This window comes from Nicotiana sylvestris, chromosome 8, assembly GCF_000393655.2.
Source record: "Nicotiana sylvestris chromosome 8, ASM39365v2, whole genome shotgun sequence".
Classification (NCBI taxonomy): domain Eukaryota; kingdom Viridiplantae; phylum Streptophyta; class Magnoliopsida; order Solanales; family Solanaceae; genus Nicotiana; species Nicotiana sylvestris.
Genome location: NC_091064.1, coordinates 186,493,464 through 186,520,477, shown reverse-complemented (window position 1 = coordinate 186,520,477; position 27,014 = coordinate 186,493,464). Strand labels below are relative to the sequence as shown.

The following is a 27,014-nucleotide window of genomic DNA, read 5'->3' as shown; positions in this document are numbered from 1 at the left end:
TACTTGAGGGCCAACCTCAGTCCCGCAATTACAGCTTCATACTCGGCCTCATTATTAGTCATTTTAGGGCATCGTATAGATTGGCGAATTACTTCGCCCATTGGGGCTTCGAGTACGAGTCCCAGTCCAGATCCCGACGCGTTGGATGCGCCGTCGGTATAGAGGACCCAGAGGTCGGGTCGTTCAGGTGAAGTGCGAAGCGCTTCTTGCTCAACTTTAGGTAATATTTCTGCATTGAACTGCATTTACCACGACTTTGGAGACAGCTAGGTAGAGTAGGAAGCACTCGCCTGGATCCTCTTTGGCGAGTAAAGGTGGTGAGGACAAGTATGCTTTCAGTTTCCTTAGGGCGTCGATACATTCTGAATTCCACTGAAGTCCATTGTCCTTCCTTAATACATTAAAGAATTTATGGCATCTATCTGATGACCGTAAGATGAACCTCGACAGGGCGGCTATCCGTCCTGTCAATTTTTGTACTTGTTTTTTGCTGGTCAACATTTTGGGTATTCCTTCGATGGCCTTAATTTGTTCTAGGTTGACCTCGATGCCTCTTTGTGATACCAAGAAACCAAGGAACTTACCCGAGGTTACGTCGAAGGCACATTTTTCGGGATTTAGTTTCATGTCGTACCATCTTAATATGTCGAAGGCTTCCTTCAAATGATCGATATGATCTTATTTCCTTTTTGACTTAACCAGCGTGTTGTCGATGTAGACTTTCATATTTTTACCGACTTGGTCTTTGAACATCTTGGTGACCAACCTCTGGTACATTGCCCCTGCATTCTTTAGTCCAAACGGCATGACCTTATAACAGTACGTTCCTCGGTGAGTCATGAAAGTGGTTTTCTCCTGGTCTTCTTCTTCCATGAGGATCTTGTTGTAACCCGAGTAGGCATCTAAGAAGCTTAACAACTCATGTCCTGTCGTTGCATCGATGAGCTGGTCGATGTGTGGCAATGGAAAGGAGTCTTTTGGGCATGCCTTGTTTAGGTTTCTGAAATCCACACACATCTGCCACTTTACGTTTTTCTTCTTTACCATCACCACATTGGCAACCCACTGGGATATTTTGACTCTCGGACGGAGCCATTGGCAAGCAACTTATCGATTTCTTCGCTAACAGCTTCGTTGATTGTGCCATTGAACTTTCTTCTTATTAATCGTACTGGCGGGTATAAGGGGTCGACATTTAATTGTGTGTGGCGATGTCTTTTGGGATGCCTGGCATATCTACATGGGAGAAGGCAAACATATCGGCATTATCAGTCAAGAATTTATGAAACTTACCTGATTCCAAGAGGTTGTGCCCAATATAAACCTTTTTGTGCTGCCGTTGCTGTCTAGTGGGTCGGGATCAAGATCCTCTATCGTTGACTCAGATGCTTCCACGATGTTGGGGTCCTTGATAACGTCTGTCTGTATATTAAGTTTGGCTCCCGACATCTCTGATTGCTATGCTTCCGCATTTGCCCCTTTTAGTTGCTGGGTGTGGGTACAATCATGGGCGATGCGATAACATTCTTGCGCGGTGCGTTGCTCGCCTTGGATGTTGAATACCACCCATGGAGTAGGAAACTTGATCACTTGATAGAGACTGGACGAGACCGCTCACATGGCATGTATCCACGAGCGCCCTATAATGGCGTTATAGGCTGTTTCTTGGTTCATGACTTGAAACATCGTTTCCAAGGTGACTCCTCCGACTAGAAAGGGTAGCACTATCTCTCCAGAAGTCCGCTCAACTGCATTATTAAAACCTGTTAGCGTTATGCAGCGCAATATTATTTTGTCTTCGAGTCTCATCTGTATGAGGACTCGAGGATGGACAATACACGCGCCGCTCCCATCATCTACCATTATTCTTTTTACATTAGTATCTGTAATACGTAAAGTGATAATAAGAGCATCATAGTGAGGGAAAGACAAACCGTCGGCATCTGACTTATCGAAGATGAAACTATCTTCGAGGTCATCATACCGTTCATGGGTGATCGATCGTTTGAGTTTATGTGTGGTGGTGAACTTACATGATTGATTGCTGCGCTATCACCCATGTCGATGATCATCTGTATAGTGCAAGCGGGAGAAGGTGATTTTGGAGGTCCTTGGGGCTGTTCGCATCCGCGAGCGAAGTTAGCCCCTCCTCGATCGCTTAATAATTTTTTCAAGTGTCGCTAATTTAGCATTCACACTACCTCATGTCGCAGTCCTATGCAATCTTCGGTTTTGTGACCCCTTTCTTGGTGAAATTCGCAAAAAGTGTTTGACTTCCGAGTGTTGGGGCCTGACCTCATCTTTTACGGTCATTGCACCTTTGTACCGAGTTTCTCTAGTGCATACACTATTTCTAAAGGAGAAACACAAAAATTGTGAGCAGATAGGAGCGGAGGCATACATTTCTCATGTCGATATTGTGCTGTATGTCGAGAAGGAGCATCCGTTTGCCGCGGTGGAGGCAGAATAGACTTCCTGACGTAGGGCTAATGCCTTTCTTGGCCGAGACGAGGCCCCGACTGATCTCTTCGACCGTCGTTGCGATGATCTTTCCTTGCTTCAGTTTGAACTGACGTCAACCATTGGGTCGGACCGTTGAGGTCGTCCTCATCGACTCTTACCTCGGCGCAGTAGGCGTTATGGATTTCTTCCCAAGTGGTTGGAAGGTATTTCATGAGCCTGCTTAGCAATTTTCTGGTTGCTCTCGACCCGTTCCTGTTTAGTCCATTCTGGAAGGCTGCTACTGTCATTCCCTCTGACACATTCGGCAAGCTCATTCTCACCCTGTTGAACCGAGCTAAGAAGTCCCTGAGTCCCTCGCCGTGCATCTGTCTTACGACAAATATATCGTTTACCCTGGCTTCTGCCTTTTTGGCTCCTGCTTGGGCGGTGACAAATTTGTCTGCCATTTCCTCGAACGTTGCTATCGAGCGTGCTGGTAGTTGAGAGTACCATGTCAGGTCTCCCCCTGTTAGGGTTTCGCCAAACTTTTTCAACAGTACCGATGGTACCTGCTCTTTTGAAAGATTGTTACCTTTTACGGCTGTGACGTAGTGGATGATATGATCTTCTGGATCGGTAGTACCATCATATATGTTTAGGTAGGGCGGCATTTTGAAGGTCTTTGGAATGGCGTATGGGGACGCTTCTTCGTTGTATGGTTGCTCGATGAATCGACCAACATCGCATTTTGGCAACAACTTTGGGGCACCTGGTATTTTGTCAACCCTCTCTTGGTGTTCCTTCATTTGGTCACGGAGTGCCTTATTCTCATTTTCTATCTCCTCCATTTTCTTTAAAACGGCTACAAGCATATCATTACCCGCATCGTTAGCAACATGAGTGTTACATGTACCGGGGGGGGGGGATCTTGCTCATCAACGTTTATTGTGACATCTGCATGTGCAACATTCATGTTATCCCTTTGGGCAGGTTTATCAAGTATGTTGTTCAGAGTACTTGTTAGCCATTCTTCCAGCAATCTTCTTACTGCCGGTGGTTCCTCTCCTGTTGTAGATGTGGTTGCTTCCTTCTCGCGCGAAGTAGTTACGCTTTCGTACGGGAGAGGTGAATCGTCTCCCCTGGGTGTGGTGTTCGGTGTCCCGTTTCGTTATCTTCCCTGCTGTTTTCATGGATGGTGTTTAGGAGGTTGGTTGTGACGCCTGCTATTGCTTTTTGCCTTGCATCTCCTTTCCCTGCCATTGTTAATTTGTGCAAAGCTAGGAAAAGGTGATTATCCCTTTCAAGGGTCTAGATGAGACTAAAATCTTAGCTAAAGAAATCCCCGCAGACGACGCCAAATTGTTTGACCAAAAGATATTGAAACCTTTTTGATTAAATCAATTAATGAAGATGAAGAGGTAAATCTCAGCCAAGTATAATAAAATCTAGATTAAAAGATGCAAGAGATGAACAAGGTGAATAATGCTTCCTCGTATGTTGAAACCAAATGATTATGATAACTTCGAACGTAGAAACATATTGCAATGGATGCGATTAGCCAAGATAAAAGATGATGTATGGATCTCATAACTGTAATAAGCAAAGTTGTTCCCCCTTGTATTCATTTTTTTCCTCTCCTATTTATAAGGGACAATCCCCTTTTAAACCCTAAAAAGATATAACATAAAGAATATTCGAAAAACATATTCCTACTGTCTCCTGCTACGCTTACATTACTGCAGACGTCGTACGTTCGCTTACCACTGTCGGGCGCCACCCTTTAAAACGACCAAATGATGCTACATCGTAAGGATCTCGTTCCTTGCCGTACTCAGTAATGGTCGTGGTCGTCCAAATTTGGACCTATACAACCACACCAAATCAGTTATTTCATAAAATGAGGCTTTTGGTTATTCCGGAATAATGAATTTAACAATACGATACAACTAGTTTTAAATAAACAATTAAAATAAATATTATTTTGGGATAACAATAACAATACAATGGATAACAACCATCCAAACAAGCTGTAAGACTATTCATAACTTTAGAGCCGGCCTTTGCTCGATCCATATACGTTTGACAAAGTTTGCGTACGCATAGATCCGCCCTGTCCTCGACCCATTAGAGGAACCGTTTTTTAGAGGTACAGGAACCCGGTTTTTAACCCCTTCTAAACCGCCTCTGCGCTAAGCCGCTAACTAATCTTAAACCCTTTCTTCTCCCCAGTAGAAAAGAAAAGCACAACCTTAAACCTTACTCCTTCCTTCTCCTCCCTCTGCAGCTGCCAGCCCAGAGGAGTTCAATTTGTTAATTATTCAGCACAAAAATGGCAACTGCTTCAGATGCCTACGCTGTTAAATCTCTCAACAAATCCCCTGGTCGCCGCCGCTTTACTGTAAGCTCAATTTTGTATTTTCTTGATGCTCGTGAAATTATTCTAGTGTTAAACCTCTTTAATATGAATACTCTTTAGTTTCGTAATTATAGTTTTAGTGATTAGTAGTAATTTTTTGTTAATGGGCCCTTTGGAGAGCTACTGTTTGCTAAATGTAGTATGCATAATAAGTAAAATATATAGTACTACCATTTTGTACATATGAATAAGCTTTAAACTACATATGAGTACTTACTCTTTGGGAAAGATTGGAAGTTTACTTATCAGGTACATGAGAAGAATTTACCTAGTTCACCTCTATTGGAACTTTAGTTTCTGAGGTTGTTACTCCAGCTCCTGGCCGCTCTTTTGGGGCAAAAAAAAAACAGTGTTATTGAAACCGACACGAGGAAACAAGCGAAGCAAAGGGCTGAGCTTCATAAGAATAAACTCTAGACTACTTATTTCCGGGTAATGTGATTTTCCAGCCAGCTTGGCCGCACCTTAACTAGTTCACTGAGTACTTACTCTTAGGAAAAGATTGGAATTTTAGTTTCCGAGGTTGTTACTCCAGATCCAAGCCCACCTTTTGGGGGCAAAAATCAGTGTTATTAAAAGCCATAGTAATGTAAAGAGAAGGGTTATCGCTTCATAGATGAGGGGATGCGCTTCAGGACAAGTGTGCATTTCAAATAATGACGCGCAGATTGGTCTAGATGAGAAGAGATCGGTTCTTTGAATCTCAACTTTGAGGAGTTGGACCAATATCGAGATTATTGTATATTGGATGCTGAAATTAATGATACTAGTTGCAATTTTGTTATTGTAGAACCAAATTTTATATAGGTTTGGTAATTTTTAATTTTCAGAAATTGTGCGCTTCATCATGGGCTTCGCTTCAAAGTGTGTGCTTCACGCTTTTTTGCTTCAAACCTCATGAACCTTGTCGTTGTTTTGCGCTTTTCGCTTCTAAAGAACACTGGCTGTCATGTATGTTAAACCATTTACCTCATAATAGCAAACAGTTCCAGTAGTTGTTTTTCTAGTTAACTAGTTGAACATCTCAACTTATTTGCTTCTTCTTCTTCTTCAATCTTAAGAATCTGTCTCTATACCAATACTAGCTATATTTTGCACTGTCACTTGTATTCGAGCCTACTAAATGTGCAATTACTGATTGCGTTCTTGCTTATCTATGATGCAAAAAGTATGAATAACCATTAAGCATCTTGCTTTGTCTAAATTTTTTATATGAACCCTTCGTACTCATCTTTGTTGCGCCTTGCTGTTTCTCTTTTGTGGGAATTGAATTTATTGAGTTTTATGTATGGTGCAGTTCAAGACATTTTCGGAGCGGATTGAAGATGTTGAAGTTGATGTGTACAGAAGTCTTGACCCTTTAAAAGCTGAGCCGTCTGAAGGTTCCTCCTTCTTCCGGGATTGCCTTGTGGAATGGAGAGTATGTATTTTATATGATACTTTTGTATACCATTTTGTAAAGAGTGTTGAACTTTTGGTTAACTTGTGGTTTTGGGAAAGTTTCTTTGTTAAAATAATTTCCCTTTTTTGGTTTTGTGAGGGTGACATTTACATATCTTTTGTTTGAAGATTCTTAGTAGGGGCTTGAATTTGATGTTTGTCAGAAAATGTTAGCAGAACAATTCTGTTGAGAAACGGGAAGAGGTTGTCTTTTCAGAAAGTTTACCTAGAGAATTTTGTTTTGGATAGTGTTTACATATTTTTGGTCAGTTGATAATGTGTACGTTTTGTATAAGAAAATTCAAACTATTCATAAGGGTACAAGCACGATTTCTTTTCCCTATCAGGCTGTTAAACAAAAACACGAAAATGGTTGGTTTAGAGTTTATAAGTTTCTCCTTTGTCCAAAAGTTTTGGACCGTGTACGTGGATTTGGTTATGGTTTCAGCGTGTATAGGCATCCAGTTCAAGTACATTCAACTGTTAGACAAGTTTTAGTTTAGTTCTAAGGACATGCAAGAAGTACCCATAGGCATCACACCCCGTTCAAAACAGATATGCCTAAGAAAATGAAGAGTTATGCAATATAGCTTTTGACTGCTTTGCCATTTGAATTTGTAGTTGGTTTTTGCTACTACTGGTTGTGCTATTCCTACTTTTTAAGGATGTTTTTTTTCTTTTTTTGATTTCCCTAATTCTCTTTTTCTTTCTTGGACAAAATAACAGGAATTAAACACTGCCGAGGATTTTATTTCATTTTACGAGGAAATATTTCCCTTGGTACAGACGCTACCACAAATTATACTGCACAAAGAACAGATAGTCGCAAAACTTCTTTCAAGGTTGGACATGAAAGGGAGACTATCCCTTGAGCCAATCCTCAGGTATTCTGCGAACTTACTGGGTTCTTTTAAGGATGATTCACTTGTTTTTGTTTTTATTTCCTCTTATGAGCAGTACACCTTATTCTATCTAGTTTGGAATTTCACCACCTTTTATATCTGAAGAAGATTCAAAAAACTAAAACCAGATTCTGATTAACCAAATTAAGAGCTTTTATAACTGGGAAAGACTTATTCAGGTTCCTTGATTTGTTCCCATCTGAATATAACCCCTTTGCTAGTGATAAGAGCACAACACATGATGCGTGGGTTAGGCGCACGTTGTGGACTCGAACCCTGACACATACAAAAGTATGGTATTTAAGTGGAGAAGACTGAAGAGTATAGGGTCAGGCACGAGTTTCGAACTATGCGCCACTGACCCTTAGAGATTTCTCGGTTATCCAAAATAAATAAGAAAAGAAAAGAAAATATAGCCCCTTTGCCTGTTTTGGAAGCGGAAATGTTATTTTGTTATTTGTTTAAGAATTATGTTAGGCTCTCAAAGCTCATAAAAAGTTCCTAGAACTGTAAATTTTTCATTCATCAATCTCCAGAAGCTAACTGCTAAACATGTTCTTTTGCGGCAGACGATGAGTATTTGACTTTTGCTAGCTTTAGAATAAAAATGGTGGAGTGAAAACTTTTTGCTCTTATGGTTCTTGCTATTTGTTTGCTACATGTATTGTTTCCATCATTTTTTCTGTAGAGCGCCGGAGATGAACTGCTTTGCTGTTTCTTTTTCCTCTTCATTGTTAAGTCCCTTTATTGACTAATTATAGTTTTCTGTAGGTTAATTGCAGCCCTATCTAGAGATCTCCTGGAGGACTTCTTACCGTGAGTGCTGCTTCTATCTGGTTTTCTTCTTCCTTCACGCATATCAACATCGTCGGGGGATTCTTTAGCACCTTGCTTATAGTGTGGAAATAGTAAAATTTGGAAATAGTATCGTCATTTTTGGGAACAATTCCTTGATATTGTAACCTCTGCTATCGACTTTTCTTTCTTATCTTGTTTGGTTGTCTTTTCATTTTTATCCTTATCCTTTCGCGGGTCATTTTCTTCTGATGTAAATTGATACATTTCATTGGCTTCTGTTCGTCATTATGTCCATTTTAATTAGAATGTTTTTCATTAGTTTTTTTATGTTTCCCTGTGCTTCATCTGTCTAATTCCATGATGTCGGGAACGATAAAAGTTCTTCCTTATGAGCTTGAAGACGTCAAGTATCTGGTGGAGTTTGCTGATCAACTCTGTCCTAGGACTTCTACAAGTTTGGGCATAAAGAACACCTTTCAACAGTTTTACCCATGTCTTTATGCCAGCTTACTCCACTATGTTCTTGTACTTTAGTAAGTTTGTGCAGGCAGAACAGTTTTTAATTGTTGCTTTAAAACTTCTACTCATATTTTGTTGCCAGCTTTCTCCAGAGGATTGCTGACTCTTTAGCGTGTCTTCTCAAAAGTGGTGCTGATAGAGAACCAGATATAATTGAGCAGGTACTGGGTTTTCCGGAAAGTAATCTTTAGTATACCAGCTTCAAGATTATCTTCATATCAGATCTGACTTCAACTTTTTATTTTTTATTTTTTTGCAGATTTTCAAATCGTGGTCTTTTATTATGATGTACCTGCAGAAATATCTTGTTAAAGATGTTGTTGATGTTCTGAAGTAAGTTTACCCTGCCACCAAAGCTTCACTTTGCAGATATGACTATGATTCTCCCCTATTTCAGCAGATCATACTTAAAGTTGTTCCCTGTAAATATAAATAATTGGAGTTTCCACCTGTTTGGTTGTTAGTAAGTAGCTTATCCATCTCTCTGTCGCTCTGTCTCTCTCCACAGGGTAACAGTAAAATTAAGATACTATTCCAAGGAGTACGTCCACGAATTTATGGCTGACTCAATATCATTCATATTGAGGAATGCTCCTGTTAAGCAGCTTATAAAAGGTATTCTACCTGTGTGTCTTTCATTTGTGTTCTCGGAGAAAATTCTATCTATAAAGATTTAGTTATGGCAAAAGAATGTTTGACCTGTTTTAAGCTATCAGTTTCAGAATGTAATAGTCAAATATTTCTCTGTCTTAGCTTCTTATATCAGTATCACTCCTTTATGAGCCTTCTGTGATGACTTTCTATTTTATAGCTGTTAATGCTTCCGGGTTCAACAATTTCATCATCTCCAAGAAAATAAAATGCAGGGGAACTGCCATAATTTGTGTTCAAGGCCAGAATTTTTTAGATGAACTTTTTAGGTGTCCCTTAAGTATATCTGATATGGCTGATTCTTGTTTGCCTTTTTTGAGTCTGATTCACTACTATATATTAATGCCTTTCATCATAGTTAGACTTTTTTTTGTGTGGTTGTACCCCCCTGTTGGCTAAGCTGGGAGATTTCATCTAATGTCCGTCATCGCTATCTTCCTTACTCCCTGTCCTATTTATTTCATGCTCTTTTGTCCTTGTCTGCTGTTCCTGCATTCATATGGTTACATAGGCAATGAAGATATGGAAGAAAAGAAACAGAGAGTTAACATCATCAGCTTTTGCCTTCTTATTTTGCCTTAGTAGATCTTATCCTGCTCATTATTTAGACCTTTAGTGATACTTTCATGATACAGCCTGATGCAGGACTGTATTATGTCAATTCAATATTATTTTTCTTAAAGGGTTGTGGCAGAGAAGTGTAGAAATATCAGACTTCAAACAGTCAAATGTTGTGCAATAAGTTAACTGTTGTTTTGAGACAAAATGTTGATGAAGTGAAATGGGTTTTGCTCTTTTAGGTGCTAAAAGCTAATGATCAGCGAGGTAGTTGAGAAGACTAGGAAAGAAGCAAAATACCTGTTATGACTCGGCTTCTTATGCATTGGAACTGGGTTTGACATCCCATTGTGCATATCAAGAATTAATTATAGAAGTGTCCTGATGAAATCCGATGGATAAGAACTTATATGACAATGACCATAGTCCATATTTGTTTTTAAATCAAGAAGTAATAAAGAACTGACTAATAAACATGCGTGTACCAAAGATATCTGCAGAAACAAACCCAGTAAAGAGATGCTGAACGCTTTTGGCAATTTTCTCTGAGATGCCAGCATCCTGGAAAAATAGGAGTAATAATTCTAGGCTGAAATTAGAAAAATTCTTCGAAAAAAGTGCTAAATACCACCAAATTCACTATGAAAGCTCTAGCTTTCTCAAGCATCTCTATAGTTCTAGAGAAGTGGTTCGGGCGTATCGTGGCTCTTCCTGTGCCTAGATAGAATAAAAATGCAGTTGTTGCTTAGATATTCAGATTTTCTGGAAATCAACTCAAGAGGTTTTTCTTTGCAGTTCCTTCCAGTTCTGATCTCTTTTGTATATCTCTCTGTTCATACATTTCTTTGTTTTCATGATGGGTGAGAAAGGTAAGCATTCTGTTATATTTCAGCTAAACTTTTCCTCATCATTGTTAACTTCTTGAAACCAACAGGGGTGAGGAAGCTTATGTTTGAAGTTGCGAAGAAACCATTGGAAATAAGAAAATCCGCTGTCAGTTCATTGTTGTGGTATGTTGTTAGAGGAAGCTCCTCAAGGTTACACTCAAGGGCTGAACAAGTGTTACGCCTACTGATTGACAAGTCTCTGTTTGTTATAGGTGATCAGTTCTCCGGGGGTAAGCTCTTCTATCATTCCGGTACTTTATATTTTGTTGCCTGCAGAAAATTGGAATTGCTAGTTTCGCATAAAATTGTGCTTTGATCTCTCTGTCTTCTATATTTTCTGGGTGGTACGATATACAAAATTTACTGTGATTTACCCGTGAGCCGGAGGGAGAACTGTCTAAAATTTTTTTACTCCCTCCGTCCTAATTTCTATGGCATACTTTCCTTTTTAGTCTGTTACAAAAAGAATGTCAGTTTTCTATATTTGAAACATTTAAATTTAAAATTCCCCTTTTACCCTTAATGAGATGACTACAACCACAATCTGTATATTGTTGGGTCTAACTTTTCCATTTGGCTTGTGTTTTTTTTGCAAAGTGTAGGTGCTGAGACCATCCTTGAAGTTCTTGTTCTAGCACTGCAGAGGTTATGTGCGGAGTTAGAAGCTTCAGAGTTGGAGTTGATGTGGGCTTGCTTATATGAGGAGATAACTGAGTGTGTATCTCAAGGCCACCTATTGCACCTTGGTCGCCTTTTGTCCCTTCTTGCTTCTACCCTGCAAGCTAGTTACATTCGGAAAATTTCTGGTAGGTTAAGTGTTGTCCATGTGCTTTGCCTCAGTACATTATGAGTTTTCTAAGATATTTTGCTTATCCCAGATTACCAAGGGGTGCTTCAATTGATCCAGTTGATTGTACAGACTTACATTCTGCCTTATCCTATTGTGAAGGCAATTGATCAAACATCAATCATTGTTGAAAAAGCTTTACAGTCAATGCTTTGCATTCTTGATGGTCTATATAGAGCTAATAATATTTCTGCTCTCTCTTCTGTTTCGATGCAATGGGCTCCTGTGTTTGATTTAAGGAATAAGAGGTATTGCCTTCTTTTGCAAGTGCGAGCTTGTCTTCCAGAAAGACATTTCTTGCTTGTTTCCCTAACAATTGCCTATTGTTGTAGTTTGTTGTCTTTTATCGGAGATCTTCTATTGAAGGACCCTTGCATTGTCCAGTTCTTCAGAGCTAGCATTATAAGGTAATGTTCCTTGTCCCTGACTTTGTTTTTGCATGTGAACGCACACTTCATGGGATGAATTGTGGTTGCTTACTGGTGTCTAATATTTCTTTCTTTGTGATAATTAATGGTTGCTAACCGATTTTAATCTTTGAATGGCTTTTCAGTGCATTAAATGATATGATAGAGATGTCAGAGGAAGAGGTTATACATTTGCTGCAGATCTTTGTTAAGAGGCTTCCAGCACAAGGACATAGCTTCTTGGATGAGGTTCCAAAAGAGAAGCTTTCAAGAATTCACAATTTTCTCCAAGAAGCCATCGTTCGTTGGATTCAGCGGATACAGAAGGAACCATATTCTACCCAAATTGGAGAAAATGAGTTAGCCATACTGTGGGGAGTCATTGGCTGTTATCCGTATGTAGTAGGTGCTTCAGCGAATGAGTCATTGCTAATAGACTTGGTTAATGCTTTAGATGAGCTTTTGAGTACTGAATCTGGTAAGGCATGTTATCCGAGATGAGTTCGATTCCTTAGGGAGAAATTTAGCTATTAAAGTCTGTACCACCTTTCGCATTTGTGGGGCCAGAAATAACAAATATTTCATGCACACAAATGCTAACTTTTGGTTGGGGAATTTAGTTCCATGATATGGACCTTAGTTGCCTTATGCTAGAACTGGTGAAATCTGTTTCTAAAAGAAGTGAGTCTTTGATGACCGAGTTGTTGCGACCTTTTCCTCCCCATGTGTCGTGATTTTTTTGTCACTAAAACTTGTTACATGCCTTTCTTTCTAACTGTCCTTTATACGCGTTGCTTTTCCTAGCTGACATTGCTGGGCATCCTAGAACTACCTGGCAGAGCTTGGTTGGTGCTGCATTGGGTTCTTATTATAAGTCGCTGGCTAATCAAAATTCCAGATCTGATGATTCCATCATAAGCAGATTCTTAGATCTGTCAAGGAAGCACAAGACATGTTATCAAGTGTTGTCTCCAGTAGCTGATATTTTGGATTCAGTTTGTGGGTATGTTGGTATTTTATTTGAAAATCAGGTCTTGGTAACCCTTCTTGCTCCTCCTCCATTCAGTTGGTAACACTTTAAAATTATGCTTCAAGGTCCATAATCCAAGCTGATGCAAGCACTAAAAAATATCACCCGGAGCTGGTAGCGAGTAAGATGGTGGATGCCCTAGGCGCGTTTGCTGCAAATTTGAGCCATCCCGACAAGAATATGCGTCTTTCGACCTTAAGAATATTGTGCCACTACGAACCTTTGACTGATGTCAACTCTATTAATGAACAACCCGTTGAGAAGAAAATGAGAATGGATAATCCTGAGACTACTCTTGTGGACTACCATGGCAATAATGTATGAATGTGATACCTTCTCCTTTGTTAATAATGTCTTCAGTCGCTAAAATTTCCTGGTTATTTTCAGGTGATGCATCTCCTACTTTTGATTGAAGAAACGCCTCTTTCTATTGCCACCAGTAGAAAGGTCATTCGACTGATTTCCAAAATACAGATGAGTCTATCTGCTGGACAGATAGCTGAAGAGTATATACCTGCTGTTCTTGATGGAATTATTGGAATCTTTCATAGCCGTTTTAGCCATTTGTGGAACCCAACATTGGACTGCATAGCTGTCCTCCTCAGTCAATATTTTGGGTTGCTGTGGGACAGATATATTGAGTACCTTGATCATTATCTGTCTGTTTTTCTTGGTTCTCATGATGAAGCTGCTCAAAGCAAGGAGGAATCATTAGAGACAGCTCATAGTATGTTCCATCTATTTTATCCCAGATATCAAAGATAAATTTGATCTGTTGGCTAGCTTCTCTTTTAATTCATGTAGTCCAAGCTTGCTATTTTGCTAAAACGGCTATTCTTTTTGATCCACAATGGTTTCTCACTTTAATGTTCATTACTGTGATATATATCTGCAGATTTGACTGGAAGCTTCAGGTCCTATGTCTGTCCGGTGTCTGAAACTGCGTCACGTGCAACAATTTTTTCTTTATTGATTCAGTGTTTGCAGAAAATTCCATCTGTTGCTGAATCGCGTTCACGACAAATCATACCTCTGTTCTTGAAGTTCCTAGGCTATAATATTGAAAATCTTGAGAGGTGCATTTGATTTTTCAACTATAGTTTTTTTAAGGGTTCGCGAAAGTGTTATTGCTTCTATCTTTTCTAATTGACCCGTACTTATCTGCTCATCCTGGAAATGCAGTGTGGAATTATACAATCCAGAGGGTTGTAAAGGGAAAGAGTGGAAAGACGTTCTTCAAGAATGGTTGTCCTTATATAGACTGATGCGAAACCCTAGGTCTTTTTATCTCAATCAATTCTTCAAGGAGGTTTTACTATACAGGTTTACATTTTGATTATTCTCCTTAGTCAAAATTAGTATACTTCATTGAATGTTGTTTGAGGTTACTTATGTATTGCATTCTTCTTCGTTTTTTTTTGGGGGTGGTGTGGTTCAGACTTCTTGAGGAAGATGATGCTGACTTGCAAATTAAGGTCATTGATTGCCTGTTAAATTGGAGAGATGACTTTTTAATTCCGTATGATCAGCATCTAAAAAATCTGATCAATTCAAAAAGTCTGAGGGAGGAGCTCACAACATGGAGCTTATCCAGGGAATCAGATCTTGTTGATACAAGGCATAGAGTTTTCCTTGTGCCTGTTGTTATCAGAATACTGGCTCCAAAAGTCAGAAAGTTAAAGGCGCTCGCTTCTCGTAAGGTATTTATTAATTCCTCTGGCCTCTAGTAGCATAGCTTGTGGTTTCTATTCTTTCAGTTTTCTTCTTTATCTACCACTTCCAGTATAATACAGTAACTTGATGCATTATTTGTCTTAGCATGCAAGTGTCCATCATCGAAAGGCGATTCTTGGCTTCTTAACGCAGCTAGATGTTGAAGAGCTTCCTCTTTTCTTTGCCTTGCTGATAAAACCACTTATATCTGCTTCACAAGGTGCTGCAGCAAAGAGTGCACGGCTCTGGACAACACCTGAAACTCTAAAGCATGGGTTTGACTCATTTGGTGTCCTGGAGCATTTTTCCAGAGATTGCATCAATGCCATTTCATGGAAGAAGAGATATGGTTTTCTGCATGTAATCGAGGATATTGTAGCTGTTTTTGATGAAGTGCATATTAGCCCTTTTCTTGATCTGTTAATGGGATGTATTGTACGCCTCTTGGAAAGCAGCACATCAACTCTTAAAGGCACAAGAAATGAGGGGGGGCTAGCTGATCATGATCACCAAGTGGAGGTAATGTCATCAATTGCTGTAATTCTAGCAGGCTTAAGTTCAGAAAAGAAAATGACTGATGCTGTTGCCCCATAATATTGTATTAACTGGTTAACACTAAAATATTAAATGATTTTGTATATCCCTTGATTTGGTTTTTGGTGGTTGACAGTGTTAGTCCTCTTTTTCTTGGTCAGATCACCCTTGAGCAGTAACCTAAAATAGGTGGGTGTTCGAGGGTGGTTTGGTCAAATAATTCCTAAGATTGATGGCTTAAAATTGGGAGGGAGTGGAAGGTACTAATTTGCTCATTTTTTTCGTCAGAGCAGATGTCCTTTAAAAAAAAAAAAGGCTACAGGAACAATCTGTATAGTGCACCCTTTCTTTTCATATGTATTCACGTTTGATCTCGAAAGGAATTCCAGGAATTTTTAGCTGCTGAATAAACGTGGTTTTTCCTCTATATATCTTTTGAAAAAAAATAAAGATGGTTCTGTGTTTATGGTACATTGTAAATTGAATTAAGTAATACTTTTTAACCAATGTTTGAAAATGCTATATCAAAAAAATGCTTATTAACCAATGTCTTTTTTTAATGCAGACAAACATAGTTGCAAAGCAGTCCAAGGATTTGAGATCTTTATGCCTGAAGATCATCTCTTTTATTCTTAGCAAATACGAAGATCATGATTTCAGTTCTGAATTTTGGGATTTGTTCTTTATGTCAGTAAAACCTTTAGTTGCTAGTTTCAAACAGGAAGGTGCTAGTAGCGAGAAGCCAAGCTCGTTATTTTCTTGTTTTCTGGCTATGAGTAGAAGTTCCAAACTTGTGCCTCTGTTGTCCAGAGAAAAGAATCTTGTACCTGATATATTCTCGATGCTAGCAGTCTCAACAGCATCGGATGCCATCATTTCCTCTGTTCTTAAGTTCGTTGAGAATCTGTTGGATCTTGATATTGAGCTGGGTAATGAAGACAACCCTCTTAGGAGATTACTGCTTCCTCATGTTGATGTACTTGTATGCAGTTTGCATCGTCTTTTTGTACATGATGGTGCGCAAAAGAGGTATGGCGATGTGAAATAAATTCATTGCTTTATTTTTCCCCTCTTCAGTGATTGTGTCAATTTATAGACTTCACCATGGGTACTATGCTCAAAATTGTCCCATATGCTGAAAACAATTTCTTTGCTTAGTATAGCTTATTGCACAACTTATTGATGTGCAATAATAAACAACTACTCTGTGTAAATTTTGGGTTGTGGCTTACCGGCCTCAAAACTGTTCTTTAGCTGATATTACAAATTTTGACAGTCACCTAAAAAATGTGATGTTTTGTTATGTTTTATGATGTTTAAACTTGAGAGCCTACCAGAAGAGTGTTATCTGCACATCAAATGTGGATGGGTAATGTAATAATGTGCATAATGCTGAAGTATCGTCTGTAGCCTCCACACAGTTGAACTATGGAAGTTATGTTCTCGAACTATTTCTTTTGACCACAGTTTTACTTGCATTGATAAGTTTTCACATAGGACTTAGATATCAGCTTAAAGAATGTTGTGGCACTCTTAAACAACTATCCAGGTCAATGAAGGAAAAAAGAGCTTCAAGAAAAAATTCTCAGTTTGTGTCTGGGCGTTCTTTGTTTTATGAATGTATCTTACTTTGCACCTCATACATTAATTTTTAATGCTTCCTCAGCTTCCTGTCCTTTATCACTATGGATTTTCTTTGCTGCTATTTGGAGCTACCAACTCGATTCCTCATATCGGCTTTTCTTTTTTTATTCGTTTCTTAAATTGAGGGGGATTAGTGAATCATTTCTCCCCCAAGACCAGTCTCCTTAATTCTTTGCTTATCCTGTACTCTCCCCCCAAGACCAGTCTCCTTAGTTCTTTGCTTATCCTGTACTGAGATTTGTATATGAGCCTCTAAGTTGCTCGGACACAAGGTGTGGATCTAGAGGTCGGATCCTTCGAGATGTAAATTCTACGATTCGGGAATACGGATCCTAGTACGGATACGGGGCGGGGATCCGGCTAAAAATAATTCAAAAAAATAAAAATTATCTCGAAATTATGAGAAATTTTGTGGATTTTTTTTATTCTCAAGTTGTAGATAAGTAAGGAGTAATTTTCTAGATAAGATATGCTATTTTCGTCAAATACCCTAGTTTTGGTTCTGATTTCGGGAATCAAATTGTATCTTGTCTCAAATTTTTCCGTCCCATGGTCAAAGTATCCAAAACTGTTTAACCAGATCCGGTACGGATCCCATACCCACACCCATACTATAGTGTCGTGTCGACACGGCTACGGCACCTAAACTGTCATGTCATAGCAACTTAGATGAGCAGGAGAGAGTGGGGAGGGAGGTAGGGATAATAAGATTGAGATTTTGATGGTTTTTTCATATATCATAAGGTATTCTGACTTATGTGCTTGGTAACATGCTCCCTATTTATCCCCCCCCCCCCCAAACACACACACAAAAAGAGCATCTGCATGCTTCCCCTCCTTTTCTTGTAATTCTAGCTTTATCTTCCATAATTCTTCCACCTTATAACCAAGAGAGAGAGCGAGACTGCATGTCATCCACCATATATGGCTAAGTGGACTTAGCATGCTGTTTATGTAACTAAGTATCATATGATATGCACAGGCATCAGTTCTCCTATTAACTGAACTGTTCACTTTTTCCAGGAAGCTTGTCAGATATCCTGGGGAAAAAGAGTTCAATGTTTTCAAGCTGTTATCAAAGCAGATAAAGGAACCGTTGGCTGCAAGGAAGTTTCTTGATATCTTGCTTCCGCTTCTGTCAAAGAGATCCAATGACCCTGGTCTGAGTCTCTCTTAGTTTTATCTCACAGTTTAGTTGGACCTGTTTGGTCTCATTCCCTTGGCTCTTTTTGTAAGATTACTTTGCTTTCTGCTTGCAGAGATTTGTGTAGGCACTTTACAGATTATTAAGCATATTGTAGAGCCATTGGGTAGTGAGAGCAGTAAAAAGATCGTCAAATCAGTTTCTCCGCTCGTAATTTCTGCTGGCTTGGATGTTCGCACTTCTATTTGTGACGTTCTTGATGCTGTCGCAGCGAACGATTCTTCTATACATCCTGCGGTAGTGCTAGCCCGTCTAATTTTCTTTTACACCTGTTCTGTTAGGTGTTTGTTGACGTAAATGCACCTTTTAATTTCATACAGGCAAAACTTCTTCGCGAATTGAATGCCACGTCTATCGTGGAGTTGGGAGATCTTGATTATGATACTATAATTGCAGCTTATGAAAAGATAAGTGCAGACTTTTTCCACACTGTCCCGGAAGAACATGCGTTGATTATTCTGTCACATGCTATACATGATATGTCGTCTGAGGATCTTATTTTGAGACAGAGTGCATATAGATTATTGCTTTCGTTTGTCGAGTTTTCTAGTCAAGTGCTCGATAGAAAGTTGAAATCTGAACAAGAATCTTCTGGAGCCTGGGTTAGGCACATCCTAAGCAACTTCTTTTTGAAGCACATGGGTACTGCCATGAACAAAGAAGATTCAATTCAGAAGGTATGAAATACGAGAACTGAAAAGAATGCTCTACTTATCTGGCTACTTTCCTCTCTTTTACTTCCTTTTTGTGTTTCCCAGCCATCAATACTTGAAGCAGTTATTTGACTTACTAGTGGTTATTTACGTAACATATTTTTTCATCTATATGTCTCAAGGTTCCTCGCTCCTGTTGGTCAGTAGAGGACTGACCCGGGAGTGGAGGGAGGGACATTGTAGTGGGCAGAGAATATATTTTCTCAAGGATCGGAAGTTTTTCTAAAACTGGTTTTTTAATTTAGGTATGGATCGATCTACTTCGGGATATGGTCCTGAAGCTTCCAATGCTGGAAGACTTCAAATCATATGCAGTTCTTTTCAGTGAAGATCCAGAGCAGGACTTTTTTAACAATATTGTGCATTTGCAAGTAAGTTATTCCCATATTGCCATATAAATTTTGGTCTATGCTATATGTACTCCACAACTAAGTTGCTCGGATGCGGGTGTGGATCTAGAGGTCGAATCCTTCGAGATGTAAATTCTAAGATTTGGGGATACGGATCCTAGTATGGATATGGGTGCGGGGATTTGGCTAAAAATAATTCAAAAAAATAAAAATATAAAAATATCTCTAAATTATGAGAAATTTTGTGGAATACTTACCTATAGCTTGTGAAGTGTGGATTTCTTTTTAATTCTCAAGTTGTAGGCACGATTTCTTGAATTTCTTCCATTCTGGGATTCTCCTACAAGCTAACTTTTTTATAGTTATCTTTCATTTGTAATTAAATATTAATTTTAATTTAGATTATATCTCTAATTATTATTATAAAAATCAGACTTAGTGTGTGTCAAGCTTTCATTACAAAGGGTACAATATAATAAATATAATAATATCTAAATAAAGTCAAAGGTCTTGCACTTCCCCAAATTCTCGAACGCCCGTCTTCCCCATTCTCAATTGACGCTCTCTGCTGCTCTTTCTCCTCGATCAAGAGGAGAAGCAGAAAGTAAAGAATTGATTCCTAAATAAGGTATATGCCATTTTCCTCAAATTTACTTTAGTTTTTGTTCTGATTTCGGGAATCAAATTGTATCTCATCTCAAAACTTTCCATGGTCAAAGTACCCAAAATCATTTGACCGTACAAATCCCATACCCACACCCACACCAGTATCATGTCGACACGGGTGCGGCACATAAACTGCCATGTCGGAGCAACTTAGCTCCACAATTTACTCTTAAATAACTTACTGCTCTATTTTATTTATGCTTCTCCATTAGTAGCATTAGTAGTATTAGTTTATGTTTTAAAGGAAAGATTTTTCAGTCCTTGGACCTTCTCATGTTGCTCTATCTATTCTCTCTTTTTTTGAAAGAGTATAGCACATGGTCCAAAAGCTAGTTCTGTCCATGCTTTCTCACCTATGCCATTACATTTGTTTATTCAGAGACACAGGAGAGCAAGGGCTTTGTTACGATTTAGGAATGTCATCAGTTCTGGAAATTTCTCTAAGGTGGTTACTTGCCTTTTTCTTTTAAGCATCAATTATGTGCTCCATGTTGCTAAGTGGTACTAATAGTTGGGAATAATTCTGGTGCAGGTTCTCATAAATAAAGTATTTATGCCGCTTCTTTTCAAAATGTTGCTTGATGGACAAGTTGGAAAGGGTGAAAATATTAGAAGTGCATGTTTGGAAGCTGTTGCATCAATTACTAGATGTATGGAGTGGCGATTGTATTATGCATTACTCAATAGATGCTTTCGGGAGATGACACTGAAACCAGATAAACAAAAGGTGTTATTGCGGTTAATAAGCTCCATTTTGGACCAGTTCCATTTTTCAGACACTCCTTCTGATCATGACACTGCAGATTCTGTGCAAGATATTCAAACTACTTGTTTGATAGAGTCAGGCAAAGTCACTGGCGTTTCTGAACTTGCGGAGATACAAATGTGCCTCCAAAAGGATATGCTTCCCAGGGTACAAAAAATGTTGATTGCTGATACTGATAATGTCAATGTAAACATCAGTCTAATTCTGCTTAAGTTGCTTAAGCTACTCCCTGGAGACATTATGGAAGTGCATCTTCCATCTATAATCCATCGTGTAGCGAATTTCCTTAAGAATCGTTTGGAAAGTGTTCGTGATGAAGCCAGAGCTGCTTTGGCTGCTTGTTTAAAAGAACTAGGGCTGGAGTACTTGCAATTTGTTGTCAAAGTCTTGAGAGGCACTCTGAGGAGAGGATTCGAATTGCACGTTTTGGGGTTCACTCTCAATTTTCTACTATCAAAATTTCTTATAAATCCCAGTAGTGGGAGGTTGGATTATTGTTTAGAGGATCTTCTCTCGGTTGCAGTAAATGATATACTCAGTGATGTTTCGGAGGAGAAAGAGGTTGAGAAGATTGCTTCAAAGATGAAAGAGACTAGGAAGCAAAAGTCATACGATACCCTTAAATTGATTGCACAAAGTATCACGTTCAAAACACATGCTCTGAAGCTGCTTGCGCCAATTATTAAGCATCTACAGAAGCAGCTGACTCCAAAAGTAAAATCAAAATTAGAGAACATGTTGTCTCATATAGCTGCTGGAATACAGCGTAATCCATCTGTAAACCAGACGGAACTCTTTATCTTTGGATATGGTCTAATTAAAGATGGAGTAACAGATGAATCTCCTGGGCATGCAGAGACATCGACTTCAATGGAAAGTAAGCAAAAGAAAGATGGAGTAAACAGCCAGATTGCTAAATCAGATAAGTTGGTCAGCATTGATTCACGATATTCTCACCTTATTACCGAATTTGCTCTTGGAGTGCTTCAGAATTACATGAAGAACATGAAATTAGACAAGAAAGATGAGCAGTTGTTATCAATGCTTGATCCATTTGTAAGATTATTGGGTGAATGCTTGAACTCAAAATATGAGAATATCATGTCTGCTTCACTTAGGTGCTTGTCTCCTATGGTGAGGCTTCCTTTGCCATCACTTGAATCTCAGGCGGAGAAGATAAAGAATTCGTTACTGAATATTGCTCAAGGTTCAGTAGCCTCCAGTAATCCATTGATGGAGTCATGTGTTAAGTTGCTAACAGTGCTTTTGCGTAGCACTAAGATCACACTTTCTACGGATCAACTGCATATGCTAATCCAGTTTCCGCTTTTTGTTGATCTTGAAAGAAATCCCTCTTTTGTTGCTCTCTCACTGTTGAAAGCAATAGTGAGTAGGAAGTTGGTAGTTGCGGAAATCTATGATATAGTTAAACGTGTTGCAGAGTTGATGGTGACTAGTCAAGTTGAATCAATTCGTAAGAAATGCAGCCAAATTTTGCTGCAGTTTTTACTGGACTACCATATCTCCGAGAAACGTCTGCAGCAGCATCTTGATTTCTTACTTTCGAACTTAAGGCAAGAACATCTGCACAAACAATTCTTTCATTTGGTAAATTTTATAGATGGTCTCATCTCTGTAACGATGGTTTTGATTTTGCAGATATGAGCATTCGGCTGGGAGAGAAGCCATTCTTGAAATGCTTCATGCTATCATAATGAAATTCCCAGTTAGCATCATAGATGAACAATCTCAGATGTTTTTTCTGCATTTGGTGGTTTGTCTGGCGAATGATCGTGACAACAGAGTCCGTTCGATGACTGGTACTGTCATAAAGTTACTTATTGGACGAGTCAGTTCCCATTCACTCCAGTCAATTCTTGAGTTTAGTCGGTCCTGGTACCTGGGCGATAAACCACATTTGTGGAGTGCTGCAGCACAGGTAAAGGGGTGAAAGTCCCAAACTGTTGTTTTATTTCAAGTACATTATGTTGGATCAGCTTGATTGGGGTGTGTTATCATAGATGAGCAAGTTGGGAATACTGAAGAATAGAAGTTCCATATGAATTTCACTTTTTTCATTTTCATTTATCTATGAACATTGAATTAGACGAGAGGAAGACGGACGAGTTGACCTCTATTTTTTTTTGTTTTCATGATTCTGAGATATAACTTCTTCCTCATCAAAAATAGAAAAATAATGTTTCAAGGCTTCATCATTTCTTCTACAGGTTTTGGGGTTACTCATTGAAGTGGTGAAGGATGGTTTCCAAAAGTATATTGATAGTCTCTTGCCTGTTTTGAGAAACATCTTGCGATCTGCAGTTAGTGTTCTTACAAATAAGCAAGTGGATCTACCCAATGATGCAACGGCTTCATCTTGGAAAGAAGCATATTATTCACTGGTTCTATTTGAGAAGATATTAAATCAATTTCCTAAGTTGTGCTTCAGAAAGGATCTTGAGGTATTTTTCCTTTTCTTTTAATCTTCTATTTGAAACTAAAGTTACTATTGTACTGGTTACTATACTAACTGATTATTTCTGTAAATATGAGCGATCATAAAATTTGCCCGCCATCCGGACCTATTCTATTGGAATTACATGAGCTAATGGATATTCATAACTGGTTGAGTGCGTTTTGAAATTTTTTCTTGGTACTCTATAAAACACATTGGATGTTTGTCTCTGTAGAATGTAAAAAGATACAGTATCTTCTATATCTATCCTCTATAGAATGAATGTTTGTCTCTGTAGAATGAAAAAAGATGCAATATTTTCCGTCTCTATCCTTTATTAGTGCTGCTGTTGCTGGTGTACTAATTGGGTATCAGATGCACTATTGCTGTTGTACTTCGTTATTTTAGCTATAGTCCTAAAATGTGGGAGAGCTAAACCAAGTCATCCATAATATGTCCAACTTATTACATGTACGGGACCATGTGAAAACCACTGGGCCTCATTTTGCTTTGCGATCAATTTAAGAAATTATTACTTTTTTTTTTTTTTTGGTGTGTGTGTGACTAGGGCTGTTCATTCGGATCGGATATCCGAAATCCGAACCGATCCATTCAATTTCGGATTGTGTTTATTAAAATTTCGGATTCGGATTGGTATATTTTATTCTTATCTGAAATCCGAAATTATTGGTCAATGTATAAATACTACACTTTAATTTCGGATAGTCAGTACTTCCTTTACATTTTCCTCCAAGTTATTACCTTTACAATTGCTGGAATTAGCTATATTGGCACCATAGTACTCTCATAATTGCATAAACATGAATTTTCTTAATGTATTGCCTCTTTTACAAAGAAAATATATACATATTAGTTTGCAACTTTGAGGCATAATAATACGATCCGAAATCCGATCCGATCCAAACTTTAAAATCCGATCCGATCCGATATAATTTGGATCGGATTCGGATTGCATTTTCTAGAATCGGAAATCCGAATCCGGAATGTGCTAAATCCGATCCGATCCGTGCACAGCCCTGTGTGTGGCTAAAAGCACTTCGGTGAAATGCTCAATGGTCGGATTGGTATATTTTTATACGATCCGAAATCCGAAATTATTGGTCAATGTATAAATACTACACTTTAATTTCGGATAGTCAGTACTTCCTTTACATCTTCTTCCAAGTTATTACCTTTACAATTGCTGGAATTAGCTATATTGGCACCATAGTACTCTCATAATTGCATAAACATGAATTTTTCTTAATGTACTGCCTCTTTTACAAAGAAAATATATACATATTAGTTTGCAACTATGAGGCATAATAATCCGATCCGATATAATTTGGATCGGATTCGGATTGCATTTTCTAGAATCCGAAATCCGAATCCGAAATATGCTAAATCCGATCCGATCCGTGCACAGCCCTGTGTGTGGCTAAAAGCACTTCGGTGAAATGCTCAATAGGTAGTTTGCTACTAAAAACTAGGTGTGAAGTCAGGCAGCATTCGAGAATCAAACACTTGAATCTTTTAAGAGTATGTTTAGAAGTATACTGGGAAGTCTATCATTCAAAAAAAAGAAAGAAGGTATACTGGGGAAATTACGTTTCCACAGTGACCACACTCCCATTTCCAGATTGCCAATATCTTATTGTTTTGTGGACAAATTCATTTGGTCTCATATTTGGTTTCTAATTATTATTTTTACTGAAATCTCATAGGATCTGTGGGAAACAATCTGCGAGTTGCTTTTGCATCCGCATCTGTGGTTGCGCAACATATCAAACCGTCTTGTGGCTTGCTACTTTGCCTCCGTGACCGAGGCTTGTAAAGAAAACCTTGAACTGCCTCAAGGAACTTACTTTTTGATGAGGCCAAGTAGACTTTTCTTTATAGCTACTTCTCTTTGCTGTCAACTGAAGGTGCTGCAGACTGATGATGCTGCCAGTGATCTCATTACTCAAAATCTTGTCTTTTCAATTTGCGCTCTGCATTCATTCTTAGGAAAAAATGAATGTAAGCGTCAAAACAAGTTCTGGTCCACCATTGAACATGATGAGCAGGGTCTTCTACTTAAGGCTTTTCAACAGCTTGATTCAAGGAAAGGGAAAAACATCTACTTATCTCTTGTGTCTGACCTTAGCGATCAAGAAGATGAAAACGAGCGGTACTTGGTCATTTCCTATTTGCTTAAGACAATGGGAAAGATTTCCCTTCAGGTGGAAGATATGCAGGTGGGTGGTTAAAAGTATTAAGGTTACTTCTATGTGCTTGACTTGCAAAAGAATTCTTAGCTTTTGCAATTTTTTTCAAAATATATGATTTTGGGCCTTATTTTCTATACGTAGTACAAGGAGTGCCTGTCTCATGCTGCCAAATGTGCATATTTTTTTTGCAGATGAAAATTATCTTCAGTTGTTTCAAATCAATTTCACCAAAGCTTATAGATCAGAGTAGATTGTTGTCCCCTGAAGGTGAGGTTGATTCCCAAAGCTATGCATATCATATGCTGTTGCCGCTCTACAAAGTGTGTGAAGGATTTGCTGGAAAAGTTATTTCAGGTATGTCTCTCATGTGGATCCATTCAGTCTCTGGCAGGCTTATTGTTTTAACGGTTCATACTATGCAAAGTGGTAGTCGCACAAGTTTATGATGTTACCTTTTGTTCATTTGGTTCAATTATATCCCATGATTTGTTGGCTTGAAAGCAATTTTAGTAAAAAAATGTGGAAAAAAAGGATACACTTCATTTTTGAAAAAAAAGAAAGAGAGGTAACAAACAACAAACAACAACATACCCAGTGGGGGAGGGTGAGTGTACGCAGACTTTACCCCTACCCTGTGTGAGGTAGAGAGGTTGTTTGAGGCTAAGACTTTACCTCAAGAAAAGCATTTTCAAAACAGGTTTTAAAAATGCAATAGTAAAAGGCTAAGATGAAAATATTGATTACATTTGCATCTACTCCACAGATGACGTGAAACAACGGGCTGAAGAAGTGCGCGGAAGCATAAGCAATGTTATAGGAGTGCAGAGTTTCGTCCAAATCTACAGTCATATAAGGAAGAATCTCAAATCCAAGAGGGATAAGAGGAAACAAGAAGAGAAGGTCATTGCCGTGGTGAATCCAATGAGAAATGCCAAGAGAAAGCTGAGGATCGCCGAAAAGCATAAAGCACACAAGAAAAGGAAAATGATGTCAATGAAGATGGGAAGATGGATGTAGTTAGACTATGGACTATAGAGGTACAAAGCCATTGTTAGGTGTGAAGAATTGAGTATCTTCAATTGCAGTAGCTTCTATAGAAAATTTTGTTTTAACTTATTTGATCAAATTTTTTCATTGTATAATGCTGGTAGTTTGCACTAAGCTTAGTTAAAGTATGTAACTTGTATAGTGAATATAGTGGCCCTTTGATTAACCAACAATGCCAGAGAACATTGTAAGCGATTGAACAGTGTAATTTAATGTTTTAAGTATGGGAATCAGTTTGTAGCAGTTTTCTTCTTATTTTGGAGTGCAAATGAAAAAATGTTGTACTTCCTTCGTTCAATTTTACTTGTCCACTATACTAAAAATATATTTTTATCTTTACTTGTCCACTATACTGAATCAAGAGAAAGACTATTTTTTTTCCTGTTTTACCCTTGTCATTAACTATTCATTTCCCAAGACTTTTGGTAATGTTATCATTATTATGAGTAAAGTTGTAAAATATATATTTTATTTATTATTTCTTAAAGGGTATGAAAAATTTAAAATGAAAACCTAAAAGTGAACGGAGGGAGTATATGATTTTATCCAAGCTTGGCAACATGAATTTGATGGAGCCAAAGTCTATGTAAAGTAAATGGAAATTCAATCTCAAAATTGGATAGGTTTTGAAATCCTCATTTCTTTAAAGAGTTATGTGAAATTTGGACTTGCAGAGTTTTTCTTTTGACCAGATTTAATTGAGTAAAAACCACATAAACACTAATAATAATAAACCACATAAACACTAATAATAATATATAATTACGATTCAGTCCAAAGCGAATTGGGGTAGGCTATATGAATTAATGCTCCTC

At 38.4% G+C, this 27,014-nt stretch overlaps 2 protein-coding genes across 2 annotated transcripts; one reads left to right on the top strand and one right to left on the bottom strand.

Annotated features, from left to right (window-relative positions):
- Positions 1 to 2,486: 2,486 nt before the first annotated feature.
- LOC138876124 (uncharacterized) lies at positions 2,487 to 3,290 on the bottom strand. Its single transcript, XM_070155023.1, has one exon. It carries the CDS (start codon positions 3,288 to 3,290, stop codon positions 2,487 to 2,489), a length of 804 nt encoding a protein of 267 aa, XP_070011124.1.
- A 1,314-nt stretch (positions 3,291 to 4,604) lies between these two features.
- Positions 4,605 to 26,454, top strand: LOC104219313 (uncharacterized). The gene is made up of 31 exons (XM_009769977.2): positions 4,605 to 4,840; positions 6,156 to 6,278; positions 7,025 to 7,182; positions 7,972 to 8,016; positions 8,600 to 8,678; positions 8,777 to 8,850; positions 9,026 to 9,132; positions 10,661 to 10,843; positions 11,216 to 11,419; positions 11,492 to 11,708; positions 11,793 to 11,867; positions 12,014 to 12,345; positions 12,672 to 12,870; positions 12,963 to 13,215; positions 13,285 to 13,624; positions 13,793 to 13,973; positions 14,080 to 14,220; positions 14,336 to 14,597; positions 14,716 to 15,129; positions 15,710 to 16,173; positions 17,812 to 17,948; positions 18,048 to 18,229; positions 18,313 to 18,669; positions 18,951 to 19,076; positions 20,101 to 20,166; positions 20,254 to 22,061; positions 22,147 to 22,426; positions 22,716 to 22,949; positions 24,667 to 25,179; positions 25,344 to 25,506; positions 25,916 to 26,454. The coding sequence occupies exons 1-31, from the start codon at positions 4,772 to 4,774 to the stop codon at positions 26,167 to 26,169; spliced, it is 8,040 nt and encodes a 2,679-aa protein (XP_009768279.1). The 5' UTR covers positions 4,605 to 4,771; the 3' UTR covers positions 26,170 to 26,454.
- The last annotated feature ends 560 nt before the right edge of the window (positions 26,455 to 27,014 follow it).